The sequence below is a fragment of the Lissotriton helveticus genome, chromosome 8 (genome assembly GCF_964261635.1).
Source record: "Lissotriton helveticus chromosome 8, aLisHel1.1, whole genome shotgun sequence".
Taxonomy (NCBI): Eukaryota; Metazoa; Chordata; class Amphibia; order Caudata; family Salamandridae; genus Lissotriton; species Lissotriton helveticus.
This window is the reverse complement of record NC_136069.1, coordinates 1,313,270,201-1,313,293,721: the sequence shown is the minus strand read 5'-3', so window position 1 is coordinate 1,313,293,721 and position 23,521 is coordinate 1,313,270,201. Positions and strand designations below refer to the sequence as shown.

The 23,521-nt window shown below is 48.0% G+C and overlaps 1 protein-coding gene across 1 annotated transcript in view; it reads right to left on the bottom strand.

Annotated features, from left to right (window-relative positions):
• Window positions 1-23,521, bottom strand: part of DDX3X (DEAD-box helicase 3 X-linked) — a 514,014-nt gene that overhangs the window by 466,995 nt on the left and 23,498 nt on the right. The window contains exon 2 of the mRNA XM_078658293.1: window positions 14,030-14,087. Within this exon, the coding sequence (XP_078514419.1) occupies window positions 14,030-14,087 (58 nt within the window). The remainder of the gene's footprint in view (window positions 1-14,029; window positions 14,088-23,521) is intronic.

Below are 23,521 nucleotides of genomic sequence, written 5' to 3'. Positions count from 1 at the left end.
TTATATTAGCATTATTGCTATTTTTTATATACCGTGGGACTCCCACTTAGACGACGGGGAATATTCAAGCATGTGAATCTATGAAAGACACCCCTAATACTGGAGAATCACAGTATCAAGAACCTATTAGCTCCCTTTAAAAATACATGTTTCATCACTAGGCAATAAGTACTGTACTGAATAAATATATATTAGATAACCATAAGCGTTGCAATAGTCCTGTTCTTACTCAGCACCTGCAAGAAATTCTTTATAAAGTCATTCAGATATCATTGCAGCAAGCACCAATAACCATCGCTACAGGTAAATTACCATTTCAACAGTACATTTCATGAGGGGAGCAAAGGACATTTCATCATCAATGCCACACACCTAGAGCTGAAACCACGGCAGCCAAATCATTAGGGCAATTACAGATTCACTACAGCATTAACTTCTTGTACATTTCATTAGAAGGAGAAACGCAGTCTTACTCAGCCGTAACGTTTGCTAGCTGCAGGAATAAACGGTGCACTAAATGAGAATACAACACTTCTTTAAATGTAAAACATTTCTTTGGTCGGCTGTAGTCCCCTGTCTCAAAGTTACTCAATGCTTCATGAGGCTCTTGCCCAGTCTACAGTATTTGTATGGGCCTTTCAGGGGCCAACGGGGCCCAACAGTTTCCCGGAGGGGTGGTTCTGGGGGCCTTCTGTGCCCTCCTGGGAGACCCCGTGTCTACTCCGGTCCTCCGCCCTCCCCCAGGGTTTTACCTTTACCCTTCGGGCCCACAGCCCCTTGCGGAGCAGCTGCAGATGGTGAAGAGGCCTCCTGCGGCCTCTCGAACGATTCCTGGCCCATCGGGGGGCGGTGCCGACAGGTAGGGGCCCTGGCTCTTTCTCCGAGCCTTCCGGGGTCCCAACAGGCTGTTCCCGGGCCTCTCGTGGCTTCCCGGCCCAGGGACCAATCGGGGGGCGAGGCTCAACAGAGGCGCGCCCGCAGCCGCCAATGGCAGCGCAGCCTGCGGGGCGCGATGACAGGGCCCAATGGGAGCGCGGGATTGGTGACAACGCCCCATCACGTGAGCTGGGGAGATGCCTTCAGGGCCTAGCGCGGCCTACTGGGCGCTCGTGGCCTGACAGGAATTCCTGAAGCGGCGGCCCTCTCGCTATGCCGGGGGTCGGGGGGGGGGGGGGCAAGACGTTCGTGGGAGGCGCAGAGGCCCCGGGAAGGTCAGCGGCCCTTCGTTGTTGTGGCACCGGGCCCCACAGTGAGTTCACACACGGCGCTGGTGGGTGGCAAAGTGCTAGGAAGCCTCGGCGTGGAGCGGAGCAGCGCTGGGTAGATAAAGCGCTTCGTAGATCTAGCGCTTCAGGGCAGGAAGGTCTCTAGCACTTCGGTACTTCTCACAGGCACAGTGGGGGGGGGGGAAGTAGACACCTCGTGGAGGCCACGCTCCGGGCCACAATTACAGCGCTAACTTGCACCCAGCAGTTCTCAGGACCACAGCCGGTCTAGGCAGTGCAGCGCTCTACAGGGGAGCACTGGATAGGCAGCACAGTCCATTCGGCAGATCAGACAGGACAGGGAGGACAGCACAGGAGCCCAGGTTGGGGGGGAGGAGGAGTGAACACAGGTCTGTACCTGGGGGGGGGGGGGTCCTTCAGCAGTCCTTTGTAGTACAGGCAAGGAGTCTTCTTGGCGTTAGATGGTCCTGCGCCCTTAATGGCTTGTTTCTTAAGAGGGGGGGGGGGGGGGGGGTGAGTAGAAGGCTTGTCAAGTTTCCTCAAATGGTCACTGAAGATGGTCCCTGGGTTCCCCTCCCGTCGAGCCAGATCAGTGGGCTAGATCAGGGTACCTCACCCTACTTGGAAGGCAGCACCTAAGCCCTGTCACTCCCAGTGGCATAAGTCCCTGACTAGGCCCTACCGCCTAAATCTCCTGCGTGGGTCCCCCAGGTCAGCGATGCCCCAACTACTCTGACTGGAAAGTTTCCCTCCCTTTCCTTATATAGCGACAGTTGCAATGGCAGTTGGTGTCACCTCCCCTGTTCTAGAAGGTTCCAGGAGCTTCCCTCATTCTAGCTATGGGCAGGCTGGTATCGCAACATTGTTAAAGGGTTCCAGCCAGCTCCTGGCTACTAGAGTGCATTTACAAAGACCACGCTGCAGTAGTAGGGGTCAGTGGCAGCCATGTTAGGGGAAGAGAGCACCTGCACCTTCAGATTGGGAAACAATGGGAAGGTGCCCAGAGACCTACGGCCAACAAAAAGTAGGTGGAAAAAATGAGGCAAGGGCGAAAAAAAATAGGGAAAGACCACCCTAGGGCTGACAGGTCTAACACCATGATATTGAAGGGTAGTCTTAGATTTCCGTGCCTTGTGTCAAACATCACATTTTCGGTGCCACACTTTGGCACTGTCCTAAACACACAGAGACCTCCAACACCTGTCAACTGGGTGCCCAGTGGCTTGAAGTTAGTAACATGGTGGTTGTTGGCATGGGAATGTTACCTGCATAGCAAAGACTTGTGTGCCCCTAAAGTGTGTGCCCGGCTGCATGTGAAACGAATATTGTGATTTTGTTTAGCTCTGGTATCCTGCTAATCTAGGGTGTACCCAACGTGTTCATGGTAATGCAAGGTTCAGAACATTTGTTGCGACTGAGGGGTGCACAATGATCGCCCTCATAGCAGGTGTAGAACCACTTTGCATGTTCTGGGTAAGTTACACAGAGGTGGTGGCAGTGTGCCTAGCTTTTGTAAATCGGTTGTATTTTAGTGGGCCTGCATGTGTGGTGAGCATTTTGGACTGGGACCAGTGAGATCTATGTTGGATGGCCTCTTGTTCAACAGAGCAAGATGGAGGGGTGATACAGCTTCCCCAGACAGTGGCATGTATTGTTTGCCTTCTAGTGGCTGGAATCCAGAGACAGACACGAAGGAGAATGGCCACCCTTTTAGAAAGTAAATGAAAGCCTCGTTAGTAAAGTGATTCTAATAAGTTTTACTGGGACACTGCTGTTCAGTGGATGGTAGGGGCAAAGGTGGGACTGCAGTTTATGTTGTTCAAGGTGAAGAACTTTCTAGACAGGGCTTGTCCTTTTGTCTGTCTCTAATCATTGCTACAGGAAGGCTAATAACAGCCAGGTGCACAGAACTCAATTAATTGTGCCCATGTTTTATACTTCTGTTTGAAGCCAGCATCGTTGCCAACTGCTTCTAGAGCCATCACCTACTACTACTGCAATTCAGTCTTTGCTAGTCTTCCTGCATTATAAGTCCATGATCTCCAAAAACCTCAACTGCTGTTGTTCATTTGCTCTCAGGAGGACGAGACCATTGCTGAGCCAATGAAGAGGGCAAGGGGCTCTTCATTGGCTGAGCAAGAGATCGTGTTTCCATCAGAATAGTTTGCCATGTCTTCAAATGTAGCCATGCGCTTTCCCCGTGCTATATAACTCAGACAATATCCAAGGAGCATCAGGGAAATCTCCCTGGACTCCTTAAAAAATAAGGAGCTACATATGGCTCTTTACTAGGGTAACAAATATCTGCTCCAAGAGATCCTAAGGTAGTGAGCAGAGGGTGGGCTTACACCCAAACCCACCCCCCCCCCCCGAAACTGAATTGTGTATGGTAGACCATGTAGCTGCCCTACATGTGTCTAAGGGAATATTTCCTAGGAAAGCCATGGATGCCCCCATTTTACGCGTTGAGTGGGATTTTGGGGGAACTGTTCAAGTGCACTTTGCCCTTTGATAGCATATTTGAATGCATTTAACTATCCATTTGGCTATTCCTGCCTTGGAAATGGGATTACTTTTATGTTGTGGTGAAAAAGCTACAAATAGTTGCTTTGTCTTTCTGAATGATTTTGTTCGGTCAACGTAATATAACAGAGCTCTTTTAATGTCTGTGTGTAGAGCTCTTTCAGCCACGGATTGCCGGTTTTGAAAGAAAACTGGCAATTCTATGGACTGATTGATGTGGAAAGTGGATATAACTTTTGGCATAAATTTAGGTTTAGTACGAAGCACTACTTTATTGTGGTGAATTTGCATGAAAGGTTCCTGAATGGTTAGTGCCTGTAGCTCACTCACTCGTCTGAGGGAAGTAATAGCAATTAAAAATGCCACCTTCCATGTTAAGAATTGTAGTTCACATAAATGAAGTGGTTCGAAGGGGGTCCCATGAGTCTGGTAAGTACAATGTTTAAGTTCCAGACTGGAGAAGGTGGATGCTTTGGAGGGATAATTCTTTTGAGTCCCTCCATAAAAGATTTGATAGGCGGGATTCTGAATAGGGACACATGTTGTCTGTTTTGAAGATATGCTGCTATAGCAGCAAGGTGTAGCCTTATGGATGAGTGTGCTAGGTTACATCTCTGAAGATGTAGCAGGTAACAGATTAGATTTGGGATGGAGGCATCCAATGGATTGATTTGGTTATTATTACAATAGATAACAAATCTTTTCCATTTAGCTGCGTAGGATGCTCTGGTAGTGGGACGCCTTGCTTCCTTGATAATGTTCATACAGTCTGGAGGCAAGTTAAGATATCCGAACTCTAAGACCTCAGGAGCCAGATTGCTAAATTCATCTGATTGGGATCCGGGTGCCAGATTTCTCCATGGTTCCGTGTTAGCAGTTGTGGCGAGAGGCGCAGTCTTTGGTGAGGAACCACTGAGAGTTCTAGGAGCGTTGTGTACCATAGCTGTCTTGCCCCTGTGGGAGCAACAAGGATTGTGAGTGACTGTTGCCTTAGTTTGCGTGCCACTAATGGAATCAGTGGGGTTGGTGGAAAAGCGTACGCAAATCTGCCCCACCAGTTCATCCATATCGCATTGCCTTGTGACAATGGGTGTGGGAACCTGGCGGCGAAGGACGGGCATTTTGAGTTTGTTTGTGGCAAACAGATCTGTCTGGATGTCCCAACTTTTCGAAGAATGGTTGGAGAACTTGAGGATGAATCTCCCATTCGTGTACTTGCGGACTATCGGCTTAGTAGGTCTGCTATCTGGTTGTCTATTCCTGGGAGGTGTTCCACCAGGAGAAATGTTTTGCCGTCCGGATTAACACAGCATTGTTGCGCAAGTATTTCTGAAAGGCTCTCATTGCTAGGAATACTGCTAGTAACTAAGTGTCTGTAGTGTCTTGTTTGACTGACCAGAGACCTTGGACTGTATATTGAAGGAGATGGGCTCCCCAACCAGTCAGTGATGCGTCCGCTGTTAATACTACCTGTGGAACAGGCTCTTGGAACAGTCACTCCTTGGAAAGGTTTTGTGGATTCCACCACTGCAGAGAGTGGTAAGTGGGACTGTCTACCAACACTAGGTCTTTTAGTTGTCCTTGAGCTTGGTTCCACTGGCGTGCTAGGCATTCCTGTAAGGGGCGCATTAGAAGCAGAGTATGAGGGACGATGAATATGCAGGAGGCCATCATGCCTATAAGCTGCATGAACACTCGAGCTGGCAGGGAGTGTTGTGGCTGAAATTTTTGAATGAGATTGTATGTTGGCTATCCTGGCTAGATTTGGATATGCCTTTGCTACGTAGGGGTCTATTGTTGCTCCCAGATATTGCTGTATGTGGGAAGGTGGCAGTTGTGATTTTGGGTAATTTATGTGCAGTAGCTGGATTGTCTGAGGTATGGCTGGCACACTGTGTGTATGAGTTGGCTTTTATGAGCCAATCGTCGAGGTAGGGGAACACATGGATGTGTTGCCTTCTGAGGTGTGCTGCTACTACTGCTAGGCATTTTGTAAAAACCCTTGGTGCTGTAGTTACCCCAAAGGGGAGAACTTTGAATTTATAGTGCTGACCCTCTATTATGAACCTGAGGTATCTCCTGTGAGCTGGATGTATGGGGATGTGAAAGTATGCATCCTTGAGGTCTAATGTGGCTAGGAAGTCGCCTTGCTTGAGTAGTGGGAGTACCTGTTGTAGAGCGAGCATATGGAAAGGATCTGAGAGTATGTATTGGTTCAAAGGTCTGAGGTCTAATATTGGTCTGAGGGAGCAGTCTTTTGTGGGAATTAGGAAGTATACCCCTGTCCCTGGATGTTGTAATGGTGGATGTTGTAATGGGACTGGCCCTATGGCACCCTTTTCCAGCATGGATAGCACCACCTGTTGTAACAGCGTGATATGTTCTTTGGACGGTGTTTGGGTGGTATGTTGGGTGGAGTAGAAGCGAGTTCCAGGCAGTAGCTATACTGGATAATTTGTCTCACCGACCTGTCTGTAGTGATAGCATTCCAGACTGGTAGGAATTGTGTTATTCTGCCTCCGAATGGGGTTAAGTGGTCTGGAGGGAGGGTGAAAAAGTCACTGTTTGGTGGGGGTGGAGGCTCGGGTGTTATTACCACGTCCTCTGCCCTGGTTATTGTTCCATCTATAACCTCCTCTATTGGAGCCTCTATTAAAGGTGCCTTGTGTAGTGCTCTTGAATGATTAAGAAGTTTGGGATGTGTTGCCTCTGCCTGAGCCTCGAAAGGAGGAGCGACAAAAGGAGCTCCTGTTGAAATTGAAGTGCACCCATGGACTTAGCGGTGTCAGTATCTTTTTTCATCTTTTCTAAGATGTTATCAACCGCAGCGCCAAATAAGAAATCCTGGTTAATAGGTTGATTGAGTATGGTAGATTGCACTTCATTTTGAAATCCTGAAATGCGGAGCCAGGCATGCCAGCGTAGCAATACACTAGTGTTGACAGACCTAGCAGCTACATCAAGGGCGCATTTTATGGATGCGTTCGTGATGAATTTCCCTTCCTGTATTAGGTCGTTTGCTTTTGCCTTATAGGGGTTCTGGTAGGTGTTGTAATAATCCCTACAGTTGGTCATAGTGTGCTCTGTCGTAGCGTGCTAGGAGAGCTTGGGTATTGGCAATCCTCCAGGTGCGTGCTGCCTGAGAGGCCACTCTTTTCCCTGAGGGTTCCAAAATGTTTGACTCCTTGTCAGGAGGGGGAGCATCACCAGTTTGTGAATTTGCTCTTTTTCTAGCATTAGATACAACTAAGGAGTCTAGTGGTAGCTGTGACCCTATATAAGAGATCTGTAGGGGCCGGTTTATATTTTTTTTCTCAATTCTTGGATTGAGGACACTCGCCCTGGCTGGGTCTTTAAAGAAGTCTGGTGCGTGCTTTAGTACTCCTTTTAGCATAGGGAGTACACGTACACTCTTCTCGGTTGTTGGGAAGGTGTTACATAGAAAATCCTCCTCTATAGGGTCAGTTTGCATGTGTACGCCATGATACTGAGCTGCTCGGTCCACTAGTTGGTTAAAAGAGACAGGGTTGTCAGTAGGAGATGGCTTTGTGGGGTATGGAGAGGGATCGGGTATGGGTGGTGTATAATCTGTGTCATGAGGATCATTATGGTCACTCCATGTGTCATCCTGGTTTCCTGGATGTCAGGTTGTATAAAATCATCCTGAGGATCTTCACCCTGGTCTTCTTCCTAATCATATTCTACAGATGGAGGAGAATATGGAACATAAGGCATGTTAGGAGTGCAAGGAGGAGGTGTGAAAGGTCTTGATGGGGATGTGCCAGAGTCCTTTTTCTTAGGAGGAACAGGAGAAGGGGCTTCAGTGTGCAGTCTTCATTTGTTTTTATTGTAGACTGATATATGTCCTGTATCAGGGTGTATATACAGTCTGTTCTGGGTACACTGGATCTGGATGAAAAAGTTCTTCCTCCATGGTCCGTGGCTGCAGCGCGGAGGATTTTGGATTGGTAACCTGCTTGTCTTTATTTATTTTTTTTCGGGTGAGTTTCGGACTCGAGGACTTTTGGGTCGAGTGTCTTTTTAGGGTAGAGTGTCTTTTTAGGCTGGACGTCTTTTGTATGATGGGCGGCCTTCGGCTCAACGTCCGTTTGAGTTGACGGCCGTTTGAGTAGACGGCCTTTGTGCTAGACTACTTTTTTGGGTTGATCGATTTTGCTCGATGCCGAGGCCACTTTGGGAAGTGTTTTGCTCGGTCCCGGGGTACCGGAAGGCTTGGGTGTGGCCTTCGGAGCTGAGCCGGAAGGCAGGGCTTCTGAAGCAGTGTTTCGGTCACGGCTAAGGCTTTTAGGCTATGCTTTGACCGGAGCCTTGTATGGAGGTGGAGGCGGGGTAGGGGCTTTGGTACTCAAGGTTTGCCCTGGTGTGATCTGGTCATCGGAGTCAGACTGGTCCTCTACAGTGACTATTTCCAAGTCTTCAGAGCCCTCCGCCTCTGGGAGTTAGTGTTAGTTGTCGAAAATGTTTTCCGGTTCTGGTGCCTGCCGCTGCATCTCTTGTTGAGCAGCTCTTCGGTTCCGGAGTTTTCTTTGAGCGGAACAGAGCACAAGCTGGACAGTGTTCTTTGTTGTGCTCCGGAGATAGGCACCTGTTGCATACTTTATACTTATCAATATGTGGAAATTTGGATCCACACTGGGCATTTTTAACCTGGGTCCTTTTCATCAGCAGGAGGCCCAGGTGGCGTCGAAAAGGCCAAACGGCCCGCATCGACGACCGGAGAGAAGTGGAAGTGTTGTTGAGTCGAGGGATACCGAGCGTAAACAATACAGTCGAATGTAGAAGGTTTTGGCCTTAGAAAGTTGGAAAACTTCTGTCCCAAAGTTAGAGCTGTCGAAGTGCATCCGAAACCAATGGCGTAAAAAAAAAAAAAAAAGCTATCTGAAGATGGAGAAGATGCCCATGCGCACTGTAGTCCAGGGGAGGAGTCACCTATCTCTTGATACTTCGAAGACTCTTCCAAGACAACAAGGTGGAAACATCCGGACCCAACACTAGGCGGCGATCTATGCTAAGATATGAATTCAGCAGCCCACATGCGTCGAACAGATAATTTTAAAAGTTTGCAGTGACCATGAGCAGTTGTCAACAAAGGCGTTGTAGACGATGAGGGTTTATGCGGTCATCTGTATGAGTGACATCCTTGGAGCTGTTGTCTGCTACGGTTTCCCAATTATCTAAGATGGGGTTTCTCGACAAAGGCTTTGACAGATTATTCATCATATAATCAGCTTTAACAGATTTGTCCTTTGACGTTTGCTCGTCCCTTTTGGAGTATTTCCCTGAGGAAAATCCAGCAGTTTTCTGTGGGGAGGTGGCTGCAGGCACTTTGGACAATTGGTCCAGCTCTGGAAACTATACAGGTCTTTTGCACTGTTTTCGTGGAAGTGCTTCGTGGGGCACTTTTCACTGAATCATCCCCAGAAAATGGGGGGGCATCCCCCTCAGGGTGGTATTTCCTTTTATTCTCTAAAACAGTGCCAACCTCAATCCCAGTCTTTCAGACTCTAAAGGAAAAGTCTGACAAATATCACAAAGCCTTAGGAGTAGAAGGCAATGAATGTATTATTCATTTGGATAATTGATATACATCTTTTGCTGTCCAGAAGCAGAGTAAGATTAGAAAGGAGATTTGTGCTGTCAGTCATAGTGACAGTGACACAGATGAGGGTGAATCCCTGGCCCAGCCCAAAAGAGGAATTTTCCACAAATAGCTCAAAGCGGATGTAGGGCTGGTTTAGTCCCAGGGAAGTCCAGAAACTTATCAGGATAAGGTTACCGAGATGTAATATAGATCTCCTTTGGGACTCCCACACACAAGACGTGCAGTAGAAATCAGAGCCATGGAGGCCTTTGGAGTAGAGGGGGGGGCTAGTACTTCCAGCACATTGTTTGAAAGTCAGACTGTTTTTAATAAGGTGGGTGTGTTACTAAACAGTTATTTTTAACAGTTTGCTGTTTAAGATTACTTGGGGTTCCTAGTCAGACAATGGGGAAAGATTTAAGCATGTGAATATTTGAAGCTGCAATGCAGAGCCTGAATGATGGTTACTGTAATGGTTTGGCACTACTGCTTTAAAATAGTTGTAATTTTACCACAAACATTACTCAAAACCATAAAGGTCAGAGGACCAGACATATGCCTATTTTGACTCCAAGGACCAACTGAATCAGATTTGGGACCATACCTACGTAAGAAAAGCTTTTCTTCCACTGCCTACACAAAAACTAATCACATCCTGCAAAGTGCCTATTATAAACAAGTACTGTTGTCAGTTTTGGCTCCAATACAATGTTGACTTCACAGTTCCTTCACAACCAGGTCTGGAAAGGAGGCCCATCACCTGCAAGTGAGTTTCTAGAAGAACCCAGGAGGTGCAAATATGCTTGTGTGCATCATGTATCAAATTGCAGATAGGTCCAATATTCTTTTGATAGTATAGCATGCACTCAAGAGTAGATGATTGAAAACATCTCCCATTTGACTCCATACAACACAAGACAGTGTAGCTATTCAAGCTGAACATGTGCCCACTCTATACCAGAGTTCGACATGGAGGTGTGAGTGACAAGTTTGAGAATGTAGGCATGACTGGCTCCTTTGAAAAAGCTGCCTAAAAAGTTGAAGCAAAAAAAAAAAAAAACTCCTCCCCCCCCCCCCCCCCCCCCAACTATCAAAGATAAAATAAAACTCATAGGACTAGTCTCAAGCAGAACAAAAAAAACTAGATGTAGCTCAATCAAATGCCAGGAAGGATAGGATATGGAACAGGCTGCCCCCTTAAAGGCTTGTCTTATGATGCTGCTCATCATCTTACATTTTCTTTCAGTTCTGCAAAAGTTTCCAATTTTCCCCAGCAGTCATGTAAGGGCTGATATACGGAGACTTAATTTTATACGCCTCTTTTAAAATGGAAAAGATTACGTTTGTAAGGCTAGTATGTCTGCATCTATATTTATTAAATCCTAGATTTTCAGCAGTTTTATTTATGGTTTACGTGGTAACATGGTCCTGTAATGGGGCGTGGCCTGAGCAATGGCCAAGTGAGACGTGCTTCAATAAAGCTCCCGACGGACCCCATGATCTGTGAAAAATTAGGCCAACCTGGGAAGAGATCAAAACCTACCGGGCAGGTGAGGGTCCCTAAAAAAGTCCGATCCGAGAACACAAACTGATGATGCCGTGCAGCTGCTCTTCGGAGGGCCGCCCAACAAAATGGCACCACCCCATATCTGACGGGTCTCGGGAGGAACGGCAGCCGCTCTTCGGAGAAAAGTGCACCGCAGGCGCGACAGATTACGACTCCCTGCCCTCCCCCTGAGAGGTTTAACGATACATCAAATCCCAACTTTTGGAAAAAGAGCGTGTCCCAATCAGTCAATTTTTCTTCCAATATTCCAAGAATAGCAATTGTTATTCTATAACTTATTCCAGACAAATAATCACTTGGGAGTCTTGCGCTTCCTTTCAATCCAAATGTTTATTCAATGAATTTTACTCAACACAAGTAGTCAGCTCAGCCCAGCCAACGCCTTTCAAGCGTACATCAGGGCTCTAGATCATGACTGAAGTCGGCAGACTATTTCCGGCTTCAAATTAGCCTATCCGGGTGCAGCACACTATATGGCCATTTGTGGCTCCCTGCTCTATAGATTTTTGTGCCTCAAAACTCCACACCCAGTTCGTCGAGACCTCCTAACCGCTGCTCACTGCGGGTCAATGTGGTCCATCCTGAACTCCAATCAAGATCTAGAGTCCTGATAATGGATGGAATAAGTTATGGAACAATTACAACGCTTGGAATACAAAATTGACTAGGACATGCTCCTTTCCTACGAACGTTGCACTTTGTATTAATGTGGCCCACAGGCGGTGTGGCAACTGAAAGTTGAGCGTGGAGGTGTAATAACAGAATTAGTCTTGGTAAGACACCAGTGCGTCCTTGTTTAGAGCCCTCACTGCCACTGTATTTATTTTTGGATGCTTCATCAAATCCACTGACCTGGGAGAGAGACATCCCCTGCAGTGTACACGACTGACCGAGACCACGATGGGCCATAGCGGGCTAGAACAGCACAGAAGCGGATGGCACGGCACACCTGCATTACCGCGGTAAGAAGGGCCAGCGTGAGTAGTCAGACTGGCCTGCAAGCAGGTGATCACGGGCGGACTCGGTTACCGCCCACCGCAACCTGTCCCGATCAAGTCTACGATCTATTGCCCAGCCACAGGCCTGGATAACCAGATGATACCAGGAGAGCTAAAAGTGGCTCAGGAAGGTTCAGTATCTGAGAATTTTCGTTACCCCACACAAAGATGACGCTACCTTAACCTAGGAAGGGCACTGCGAAATTTCAGACAAGACGCGGAGGGAATTCTCGTTGTGTCTATTAGGCAGGGCAGTTATTTTTACAATGATTACCCTCCCACAACGGCTCTACACATTCCAGAACACGTACAGCCCCTTACTGTGAGCAAAATTAAAGTGGATAGAGACATTAGATACCCATTAACAGGGTGGACACCCCAGAATAGCGCTGAAGCCGCTACAAACCCATATAATGGTGAAATCGCACTGCCAGACAGTGGCTTTTTATTGGGTTGCCCACCTTATTCCTAATAGTGAATGGACGCATAGGATACGTGATCACCCCACATATATAATGAAGAGAACGGATGTCACCTCACACACACCTCCACTACCTATATGGGGGAAAAGGCACCTCTCAGTTATTACCAGCAGCAAAAGTCACCATAGAGGCATGGGAGAGAGCCACAAAGGCTATTGGATGGGCAAACGGTATCAATCTATGCTGCTATGGGGGGGGGGGCAGCTAGGGGAAATAACTGCAGAAGCCAAAGGGCCTCATGGCATCGGACCTCCTGGAACAAGTGACCATTAAAACATGTCCCATAATAAGGCAGGAATATGGGCTAGACAGATACCAATTCATTATATACGCGCAGCGGCACCATGCATGGCAAATGCAGAATTTCCTGAGTACAGACTACTTGAGGGGAGGCTTCTATAAGAAGAACTCGGAGACGGCAGTATCCCTTACATATAATACCATAAAGACACCTGACCAACTGCACAAGCTTAGAAAGATGGGAGACAGACATAGGGCCTTTGGACATAGACTAGGAGGCGGCACTAATACACCCCCAAGAGATGCCATTAAAGCCAGGCTAATCCTTGTACAGTACAAGATTCTACTTAGAATATACAATGACACGTTACACAAGATGAGCAGGGCGAAGATACCACATTGCATTGGACTGCAAAGACACTACAGGTCATTTTTATCACACAATATGGCTATGCCCCACCATTCAGGCTTACTGGACGGTCATACTTGGAACATTGAGGGAGGTACTGGAGGCGACATTGCTGCGGGACTGTTTGTAGATATGGGCATCCCAAGTGAGGTAGATGTGCCTAGAACACAGCTACTCTTTGCCTTTTTAGGCTAGGCAGTGGTGAAGTGAGATGTTAGACGATGGCGGGGTGGCACACGCCCACTGTGCAGGAATGTACATGGGTAATGGATCTGTATGTGGCTACTGAGTGTACCACTTATACGAGCAGAGAATGCCCCCCAAAAATTGAGTATGGGGACAGTGGTAGCGATACCACAGAGTGGACCTCCGGGATAATACACAAGACCCCATTGCGCTGTCCTCCGGAGTAAATACCACAACCGAAAATTGAGACTCAAAATGAAAATGCCGCAAGTTGCCCCTACTAATGGAACCCAATCGCAAAAAACACCCCTCACTGAATACGATGATCATGAGATCACCCCAGTAAGACAACCCAGGGGCGAAGGCAGTTTGGTAATGACTGGGTTACATGCGAATAAAGGTACACAATTGTTACATGTATGTTTGTTTATGTGCAAAATAAAGTTTAAATATATTTTGTTTAAACATTGTCCAGTGATGCATGCACGTGGAAGGCATGTCCCTAGTAAAAGTAGAGTAGTTTTCACCTTTTGTAGTCCTTTCAACTCAAAGGAGATGGCTGAATGATCGCAAAAGCATCAGTCACTGGCCATTGCTTAGCCACATTCTTGTACAATTGTTTGAATTGCACTCTATGCCACTCTAGAAGGAGATTCATAACTTCAAAGTAGTTTCAAGCGTGTGTCTCAGTGTTAATAAAACAACTTCGGTCATTGAACTTTCAATGAATGCACCTTCACAGAAACCAAAAAGAAAAAACGAATCATACAAATACAAGTTAATGAATAGTACTTACTGCTTGTTGTTCCACCACCACTCTGACCATCAGCTGAATTCAAGTCTAGGCCAGCAAACTAGAATACAAAGGCTCAAGGTCAGTTCACCTACTTCAGCACCAACAACAAAAGAAACTCATGAACAAAGTGTCATATGTACTTCAAAGCTAAAGGACGTGTGGTGTTCTCCTCCGGTTTGTAGGAACCAAATCAACTTTGCACAAGGATATACAGAGCAAAAACCTCTTAATCAACATTGGATAGTATGAAATGTGTCATGGTGCCTGTTCGATTGGAACTATATGCACTACATGCCAATTGTAGTTACAAAGCAATCATGGCTGTGCAGCTGCTCAGCTGTAAGGGCTATACATTATTGGTGGATGTGTTTGATAACATACTGTGTACAGGGGTACACCACCTTCCCAGCCATTAATTTGTACCCAACCGTGTTGTGCAGGATGGAGAGCTATAGATATATAGTATTCAGACTAGACAAAATTCTAAAATACTCCATAAAGCAGTGCTGCTGTGACATTTGGAGAGGAGCAGACTTCAGCCAACAAGAAAAAGTGGCAGGGCTGTGTGTCAGAAAAGCTACCTGATCTCCGGAAACATGCAGCGGGTCCATCTGGATACTTTCTCAATCAACTAGAGCACCAGGAGTCACAAGATCCTTGTATCCTGCTGGTGAGGACATGAAATAGACCGGAAGCCATAGATGTGTTTAAAAGTGGAAGTCAACAGGAACCCCAACCAATCCTGTATCCTTACGAGATCAGCGCCTCTTCCAAAAGTACCAGGTCTTCACAGACCAGGTGACGGCCTCAACCTCCAGCATATGTGGAACTGAACCAGATTTCAAAACCTCTGGAAAGTTCTTCCTAGCCTGGACGGAGGTTTTTTCTGGGGTTCCGAGCAGTTAGTGGTTAGTGGACTGCATCCTGAAGCAGTCCTGTCATTTATTACGGATGCCATGGACCACGACAAAAACATGGCTAACTAAGACATAAGGCGAAAATGCTAACCAACCTCCTTTCTCGCCAATCGTACTCAATCGGTTAAACTGGGGCGAATCCTATTCTCCAAAGTTCTCTTCCCTGTGGGGTCCCACAAGGATCCTCCATTAGTCCGACCTTATTTAATATCTACGTGTCGGACCTGGCCAGGATCATTAAAGATCTAGGGATGAGAATAACTTCATATGCCGACGACACCCAATTGGTGTTGGCGGTACATAACGATGGAATACAAGTGGCAGCCAGCTTTCAGGAGGAATGTTAGCCATCAGTGCCTGGATGGCACAAAACTGCCTAAAGTTAAACTCAGATAAAACTGAGGTAATTACTTTTGGCAGTTTAACCCCTGGCTGGTTCCCTACGTGGTGGCCAACCGACTTGGAACCTCCGCCTCATTTAGCCAATAAAGTCAGGAATCTTGGGGTTATGTTAGACGACAAGCTCTCGTTCATTCACCATGCGAATGCAGTTGTATCCGCATCCTTCAACATTCTTCGAATGGTAAGGAAGCGGCTTCCCTACCTTCCCCCTAGTGCGGGAAAGACTCATGTATACGCTGGTTCTGGCAAAGATCGACTATTGCAATGGCCTCTTTCTGAATGCTCAGGAGAGAGTTTTAAATAAGCTGCAATTAGTGCAGAATTCAGCAGCAAGAATGCTTTCTGGTACGTCTAAATTTAAATCAATTTCCCCAGTCATTCGCCAACTACACTGGCTACCAATCAGAAGCCGAACCAAATTTAAGGCTGTATAACATATAAAGCCATCGATAACTCTGGACCAGAGTTCCTGAAAATGGCACAGTCTATATATTCCCACCATAACGCTTCGCTCCTCTGCACGCTGCTTAACCATCCCACAAACAAAGAAATCATCATGGGGAGACAGAGCATTCATAGTGGCTACCGCCAAATTGTGGAATACCCTTCCTCTACATATCAAGGCCAGCCCATCCCTCATGACATTTAGGAAGTCGGTAAAAACGTGGCAGTTCAACCAGTAGGCACTCCTCAATCTGATGTTCTTTTGTCTTTCAGCGCAGAGACACCTCCGGGTAGTTGTGCGCTATAAAAATGTCATAAATAAATAAGTAATAGATTTGCATCACCCAGTGCCTTGTAGGTTCAGGACCAGCCCATGCACTTCCCATTTTCACCACCCGTTAAAAAGGTGCTAGAGAGTGACTTTCTCTTTCAAAAAGTTCCATGTGTACATTCATGTCATTAACTTTCACACCGTTTCAACAGAATTCCTAAACCATTCCGAGCTCCTGAAATAAGCCTTTGAGAACTACCCTGAGATTACTTAAGTGCTAGAAGGAGTTCTAAGCAGTTCAATTTTAGAGTGTACAGTTATGATGGCCCTAGAACCAGTGACAAGCTACCTTAAGTCACACAAGTTGAGGCCCAGTAATGAGACCATCAAAGGTCCTTGCGAAAAGGCTTCTTTTACCCCCTAAACCAGTTTGGTATTACTCTCGCAGGACAGCAAGGGACAGTAGTCAAAGCTTACTTTATGAGGGTGAGGTGAAACAGTGAAAGCACAAAAACATCTAAGTTGAGTCAGAACTTGACTTTTGAAAAAAGAAGGCATAACAGTTAAGAAAAACAAGGATTTACATGGGCATGAGCCTCCAGAGTTGTTAATACAGTTCTTTAGCGCTAGATTTTTTTGTTAAAGCTTTTTAAGATTTCCCAATAGTGTAACAGTCCTAACGCGTGGCTGTGTTAAACAAAGAATTTGCAGCTGTGCCAACCCACCCAAGTGTCTGAGCAAAGCAACCATGTGTCCGGGTGAGGTCATGGCGGTACATTAAGAGAATAATCATGTTCTAGTTATAAGCAGGACCCCAGAAAGGTCCTAGCCCCACTCAGCCAGGTCTATGACCGTACCCCTCCAGCTTTTTTTAAGGTTCGCTAATTTGAGCTGCCCTCTCCTCAGGAGATGTGTCACCCCCCCCCCTCCGGTGAAACCACATTTAATGTTCCACTCTGCTGACCATCCCTCTTCAGTTAGGTCCGGTTCATGAGCTCCCACTCTAGACCATCACCTTTCAAGCCCTCAGCCATACGGATGTCATGAGTCTCAATTCCGCTCAAGACCACTCCATGAGGTTCCGGAACCATGCCAAGATTGTGGGCCCGGCCAGAGAATGCAGGCTGTTGGCAACCCTGCGTTTCGCTAGCAATACACCCAGTTGGGAAAACCTATGGCTTACTCTTCCTTACTTGGGGGATTGAATAAGGCCCAGTAAACAGTGTTTGATCGAAGCCTCAAGCTGAATATGGGTGGCACGTGTCCAGCGATCCCATGCCTCCTGTCAATATTGGGTAAGCTACACAGTCCCATAACATGTATGAAGCCTGTACCTCTCTTTTTGCTGCATTGACCCTCCTCTGTGCAGGTAGGGTAAAATGATACTGAGTCGTATGGGTGCCAAGTACACACAGTGGAGACTCAGTGGTAATTTTTTAGTTAACATAGGCTCTTTGGCCAATGTCATCCTGCAATGTATAGTTCTTCCAAACAGGGAAACTTCAGAAACACCGGTTTATAGTTTTAGCAGTGGTTAAGCGCTCAAAAAATAATCTGGAAGCATGCAAAGGATGCAAACGAACAAGTTACTTACCTTCGGTAACGCTTTTTCTGGTAGATACAGTATCTGCCTGTGGATTCCTCACCTTTTGAATATCCCCTTGCGTCAGCAACATTCGAAAATTATTTTCGTAGCCTCGCGCTGACGTGGACTTGAACGTCAGAGACTCGGCATCGCACGCGACTCCGCCGACGCCTATAATAGGCCCACGCCGGCGTGATGACATCAGTTCCGCCCTTTTTTCCGTGCCTTTGAGGCACACGGACAGACCAATGACAGTAGTAATGCACATAGTAAACAGTACACAATAGTCAAAAAAACACAGTGTGAAGCAAATGTAAGCAAATATTTGAAATAACACATTTTCTTGACCATAAAATAAACACAATACAGATATCCTGGTATAGAAGAGTGGACAACGGGGAGGAGGGTGGGTCAGTGAGGAATCCACAGGCAGATACTGTATCTCCCAGAAAAAGCGTTACCGAAGGTAAGTAACTTGTTCTTCTGATAGATACATCTGCCGTGTGGATTCCTCACCTTGTGAATAGAGTCCCACAGCAGTCCCCACTCCCGGAGGAGGGTGTCCACTCTTCTAAACCAGGAAATCCTGGAGGACAGAGCACGCAAAGTGGCCGTCCCTCCTCACTTCAGGATCCAAGCAGTAATGCTTCGCGAAAGTGTGGAGGGAAGACTAAGTTGCCGCCCTACAAATATCCTCTACAGGAACACCTCTAGCCAATGCGGAGGTTGAAGATTTAGCTCTTGTAGAATGAGCCCTTATACCCTCTGGTGGTTCCTTACCGGCCAAAGAGTAGCAGATCTTTATACATAGGACGATCCATCTTGACAAGGTTCTTTTATGGACCGCTCTTACTCTTTTGCAGCCAGCAAACCCAATGAAGAGCTGGTCATCCAAACGACAGTCTTTAGATCTGTCCAAATAAAAAGACACCGCCCTCTTGGGGTCCAGACGGTGTAATCTCTCCTCCTCCTTGGAAGGGTGTGGGGGGAGGATAAAAAGGTAGGGAGGGTAATGGATTGACCAAGGTGGAAAGGAGTCACCACCTTTGGGAGAAAAGCAGCCCTGGTCCTGAGAACCATTAGATCAGCATGAATGGTCAAGAATGGGGGCTTGGAACTAAGAGCTTGAAGCTCACTTACCCTCCTTGCTTAGGTTATTGCAACGAGGAAGACTGGCTTAAGAGTCAAACCTCAAAGGACATTTGTGAAGAGGCTCAAAGGGAGCACCCATTAAAAATGGTCAAGACAAGATTTAAGTCCCACTGAGGCACAATAAAAGGAGTAGGAGGGAACTTATTTGTGAGGCCCTTCAAAAACCTTAAAACTACAGGAGATTTAAAAAGAGATGGCTGGTCAGGCAAGCAGAGAAATGCCGACAGCGCAGAAAGATAGCCCTTAACTGTGACAACAGCAAGCCCTTGCTGCGCCAGAGAGAGGGCAAACTGGAGAACAGACAAATGGGCTTTCAAAGGGTCAATAGATTTCTCCCCACACCAAGTGACAAATTTTGACCATCTATATGAATAGATGGACTTAGTGGAGTCATGCCTGGCTGACAAGATGACATCCACCACGTCAGGCGGGAGAGAAAAGGAATTCAGGTTGCCCCGTTCAATCTCCAGGCATGAAGGTGTAATGTCTGGAGGTGGGGGGTGTAGAACCTGCCCCTCCATCTAAGAGAGTAGGTCTGCCCTGAGAGGGAGACGGAGCGGCGGGTGAGAGGAGAGGTGGAGAAGGTCCGTGTACCACACCCTTCTTGGCCAGTCCGGGGCGACCAACATGACTTGGGCCCGGTCTTGGCGAATCTTCCTCAGAACCCGAGGAATCAAAGGTATGGGAGGAAACGCGTAAAGGAGTCGTCTTTCCCAACTCAACTGAAACTAGTCCCCCAAGGCTCCTTGCAACGGATACTGGAGACTGCAGAATGACAGGCAGTGAGCATTCTCGCGGGTGACGAACAGGTCCACCTGAGGAGTCCCCCACGTCCGAAAGACGTGACGAACCACCTGCGGGTGAAGCCTCCACTCATGGTCGGCCGAGAACTGCCGACTGAGACTGTCTGCACGCACGTTCAGAACTCCGGCCAGATGATTCGCCATCAGACAAATCTGATGGTCCTGAACCCAGGACCAGAGACGCAGAGCCTCTCTGCAGAGACACTGCGACCCTACTCTTCCCTGCTTGTTGGTGTACCACATCGCGGTCGTGTTGTCCGTCAGGACCTGGATCGACCGACCGCGAAGGGAAGGGAAGAAGGAAGGCCTTGAGCGCCAAACGTATCGCCCGCAATTCTAGAAGGTTGATATGAAGCAACCTTTCCTCTGGAGACCAAAGACCCTTAACCTCCAGATCCCCCAGATGAGCACCCCACCCTAGAGTGGAAGCATCCGTTATTACTGTGGCCACCGGAGGAGGCAGTTGAAAAGGCTTCCCCCGAGACAGGTTGCTTTTCACGCCCCACCAAGACAGATCCGCCGCAGCTTCTCTGGAGATCCTCACTGACTGAGATCTCCGTTGTGTTGATACCACTGCCTGCAGAGGCACCACTGGAGCGCCCTCATGTGCCAGCGTGCATGGTTGACCAACAGAATGCAGGAAGCCATCAGACCGAGCAGACGAAGGACCTTCAGGACTGGAACGACCGCTCCATTGAAAAATAAAGGAGTCATTTCCTATATGTCGCAAATCCTTTGAGGAGGAGGGAATGCGCGACATACAGTTGTGTCCAGTACAGCACCCATGAACAGGTTGCGCTGGGAGGGCACCAGGTGAGACTTGGTATATTTATCGAAAAGCCCAACCTGTACAACAACTGGGCTGTCTCTAGCAGATGGTGGAGCACTCTCTCCGACGACTCCGCTTTGATCAGCCAGTCGTCCAAATAGGGGAATACCGGAACCCCCGACCTGAGATGCGCTGCCACCACCGCCATCACCTTGGTGAAGACTCGAGGCGCAGTAGTAAGTCCAAATGGAAGGACCGCAAACTGATAGTGTTGCGATCCCACCATAAAACAGAGGTACTTTCTGTGCGACTTCAGGATTGGGATGTGAAAGTACGCATCCCGCAAGTCTAGCGACACCATCCAGTCTTCTTCTAGCAGCGCTTGAAGAACCTGAGCAAGGGTGAGCATCTTTAATTTCTCTTGCTTCAGATAGAGATTCAAGATCCTGAGATCCAGGATTGGACGAAGTCTGCCATCCTTCATGGGAATCAGGAAATACCAGGAGTAGCATCCCTGACCCCTTTCCTGCTCTGGGACCACCTCTATCGCACCCTTTCTTAACAGAGTCAACACTTCCTCCTGTAGAAGCAACAGATGTTCCTCCGTGCAATAACCTTGGCAAGGAGGGTAACTGGGAGGGAATTCCCGAAAGGGAAGGGCATACCCATTCTCTACAAGATTGAGAACCCAAAGATCTGGTGTATCAGATTCCCAATCCTGTAGAAAATGGGTAAGCCGACCCCCCACCGGACCCACATGATCCTGAATGGCAGATCTAGGACTGCTTTACTGAGGCTGGAGGGTTGGAGGAAGTGGAGGAGGAAGAGACTGGACGTCCACGAGGACGCGCTTTTTGCTTTCCCCTGTACGACCTGTACATGGAATTTTGCTGCTGCTGACCTTGTCGGTAATTCCGAAAGGAAGAGCGACCGAAACCCCTGAATCTCCTGTTGGACGAAGAGCCTCTGATCTGGAGACCTAAAGATTTAGAAGTCGCCCTACTGTCTTTAAATCTCTCCAGGGCCGTATCAGCTTTCTTCCCAAAGAGACCAGACCCATCAAACGGAAGATCCGCCAAAGTCGCCTGAACATCCGCCGAAAAGTCTGAGGATTTCAGCCAAGCTGACCTTTTAGTGGCGACAGCAGTGCCCATGATACGTGCCACCGAGTCCGCAGTGTCCAGACCACTCTATCACTTGGCGAGCCGCTGCCTGTGCGTTCGAAATTACCTCCTCAAAATCCTTCCTGTTGGCATCAGGAATCTTAGGAGCTAGAATACGTAAAGAATCTACAAGGGCATGCACATACCTCCCCATTAGACAAGTGGCATTAGTCGACTTCGACGCCATGCTTGCAGAGGAGAAGGTCTTTTTAGCAACCTGATCCTGTTTCTTTGCCTCTTTTTCACAAGGGACCTGGGGAAAAGCACTCACATTCTTTTTGGAGCAGGCTGCTTGAATGACTAGACTCTCTGGTGATGGATGAGACGTCAAAAATGCAGGGTCTTCAGGTGCAACCCTGTACCTTCTTGCCACACTTAGATACTGCAGGGGCGGACAGGGGTTTCTTCCACACCTCCAAAATGGGCTCCGTTAAGGAGTCATTAAACGGAAGCAATGGTTCTACCCCAGAAGTAGGCGAATGCAAAACCTCAGTGAGAATATTGGATTTAAACTCCACCGTTGGCAAAGTCAATTGCAGAAGTTCCGCAGCCTCCCTCATCACCATATGATAAGGCTGTACATCCTTAGAAGGTGTATCAGAGCCTGAAGGCAACTCCCACTCCGGAGAGAAATCCAGGCTACCAGCGTCAGCCAGTTCCTCAAAACAGCCCTCCTCCAATTCACCTTCCTCCATATCAGGATGTGAATCCAAATACCTTCGCTCTTCCAAAAGGCGTTGAGCCTCCCTTCTGGACCTCTCCTTCACACGCCTCGCAGCCGGATCCACCAACGACTCAGACAGAGCCAGGATAGACGTCTGTATCTAATCCGATGGCCCAGCGGGATGCTCTCGAGGCCGATCTAGAGCGGGCGACTCCGGCGATGGCTTCGGCGGAGCCGGAAAATGCCATGGCGGCGTCGGAGCCGGCATATAGGGCATGAATGGAGCAGGATAGGAGTGAGGGACTCCTAGATTGAAAGCCAGTGGACCCATGGGACCCGAAGGTGCGCCAGAGGGGTACCACGCCCTTGAAAAGACGCCATACATAGCGTTCAGAAACACCGATGGGTCCTGGCCTGGGGTTGGAAAGGGTGGCTGTAAAACCTCAGGCTGGTCTTGTGGAGGGTTCAGATTCGACTCTTCGGTAGGCGCGGAATCCACATCCACCTGTACCTCTTACTCTTCTCGGGACGGAGACGGATTCGAAGCCGGAGTCGGTGACTGCACCCGCGACTCCGAAGGCGAGGCCTCACCTTCAGGTTCTGAGACATCCAGCGTAACCACCTTCGAATGTACCTTCTTCGGTGACCTCGTGTTCCGCTTCTTATGCTTCCTCTTCGACTTCGAAGCATGGTCTGAAGCGGACCTCGAAGACAACTCCTCTCGATATCCGGACCTTGACTTTGACCTCGCCCTTCGAGAACGAGACCTCGCCGATTTTCCTTTTCCAGCCTTCAGCTTCGCTACCAGGAGCTTGGTCTCTTTCCCTCAGGGCCTTCGGGTTCATCTTCCGACAAGACAAACATCCATGGACATCGTGATCGGAGCTCAAACACCAAATACAGTCCTCGTGCGGGTCAGTTATGGACATCCATTTTTCCGCACTCCCTGCAGGGCTTGAAGCCGGTCTTCTTTGTCGACATTGTCGAAGAGACAAGAAACAAAGAAGCAGAAAATGGTAACAAAAAGGCAACAAAGTACCAGTTGGCTACTGAGATTCCCGAAACCGTTAGCGTCGACGACGCGGAAAAAAGGGAACTGATATCACGCCGGCGTGGGCCTAATATAGGAGTCGGTGACGTCAGCGGAGTTGCATGCGATGCCGTGTCTCTATGACGTCCAAGTCGGCGCGAGGCTACGAAAAGAATTTCCGAATGTTGCTGACGCAAGGGGATATACACAAGGTGAGGAATCCACACGGCAGATGTATCTACCAGAAAAGTAGGTTCTTGGCGCAACTTAAGTCCTTGGATATCACTGTGGT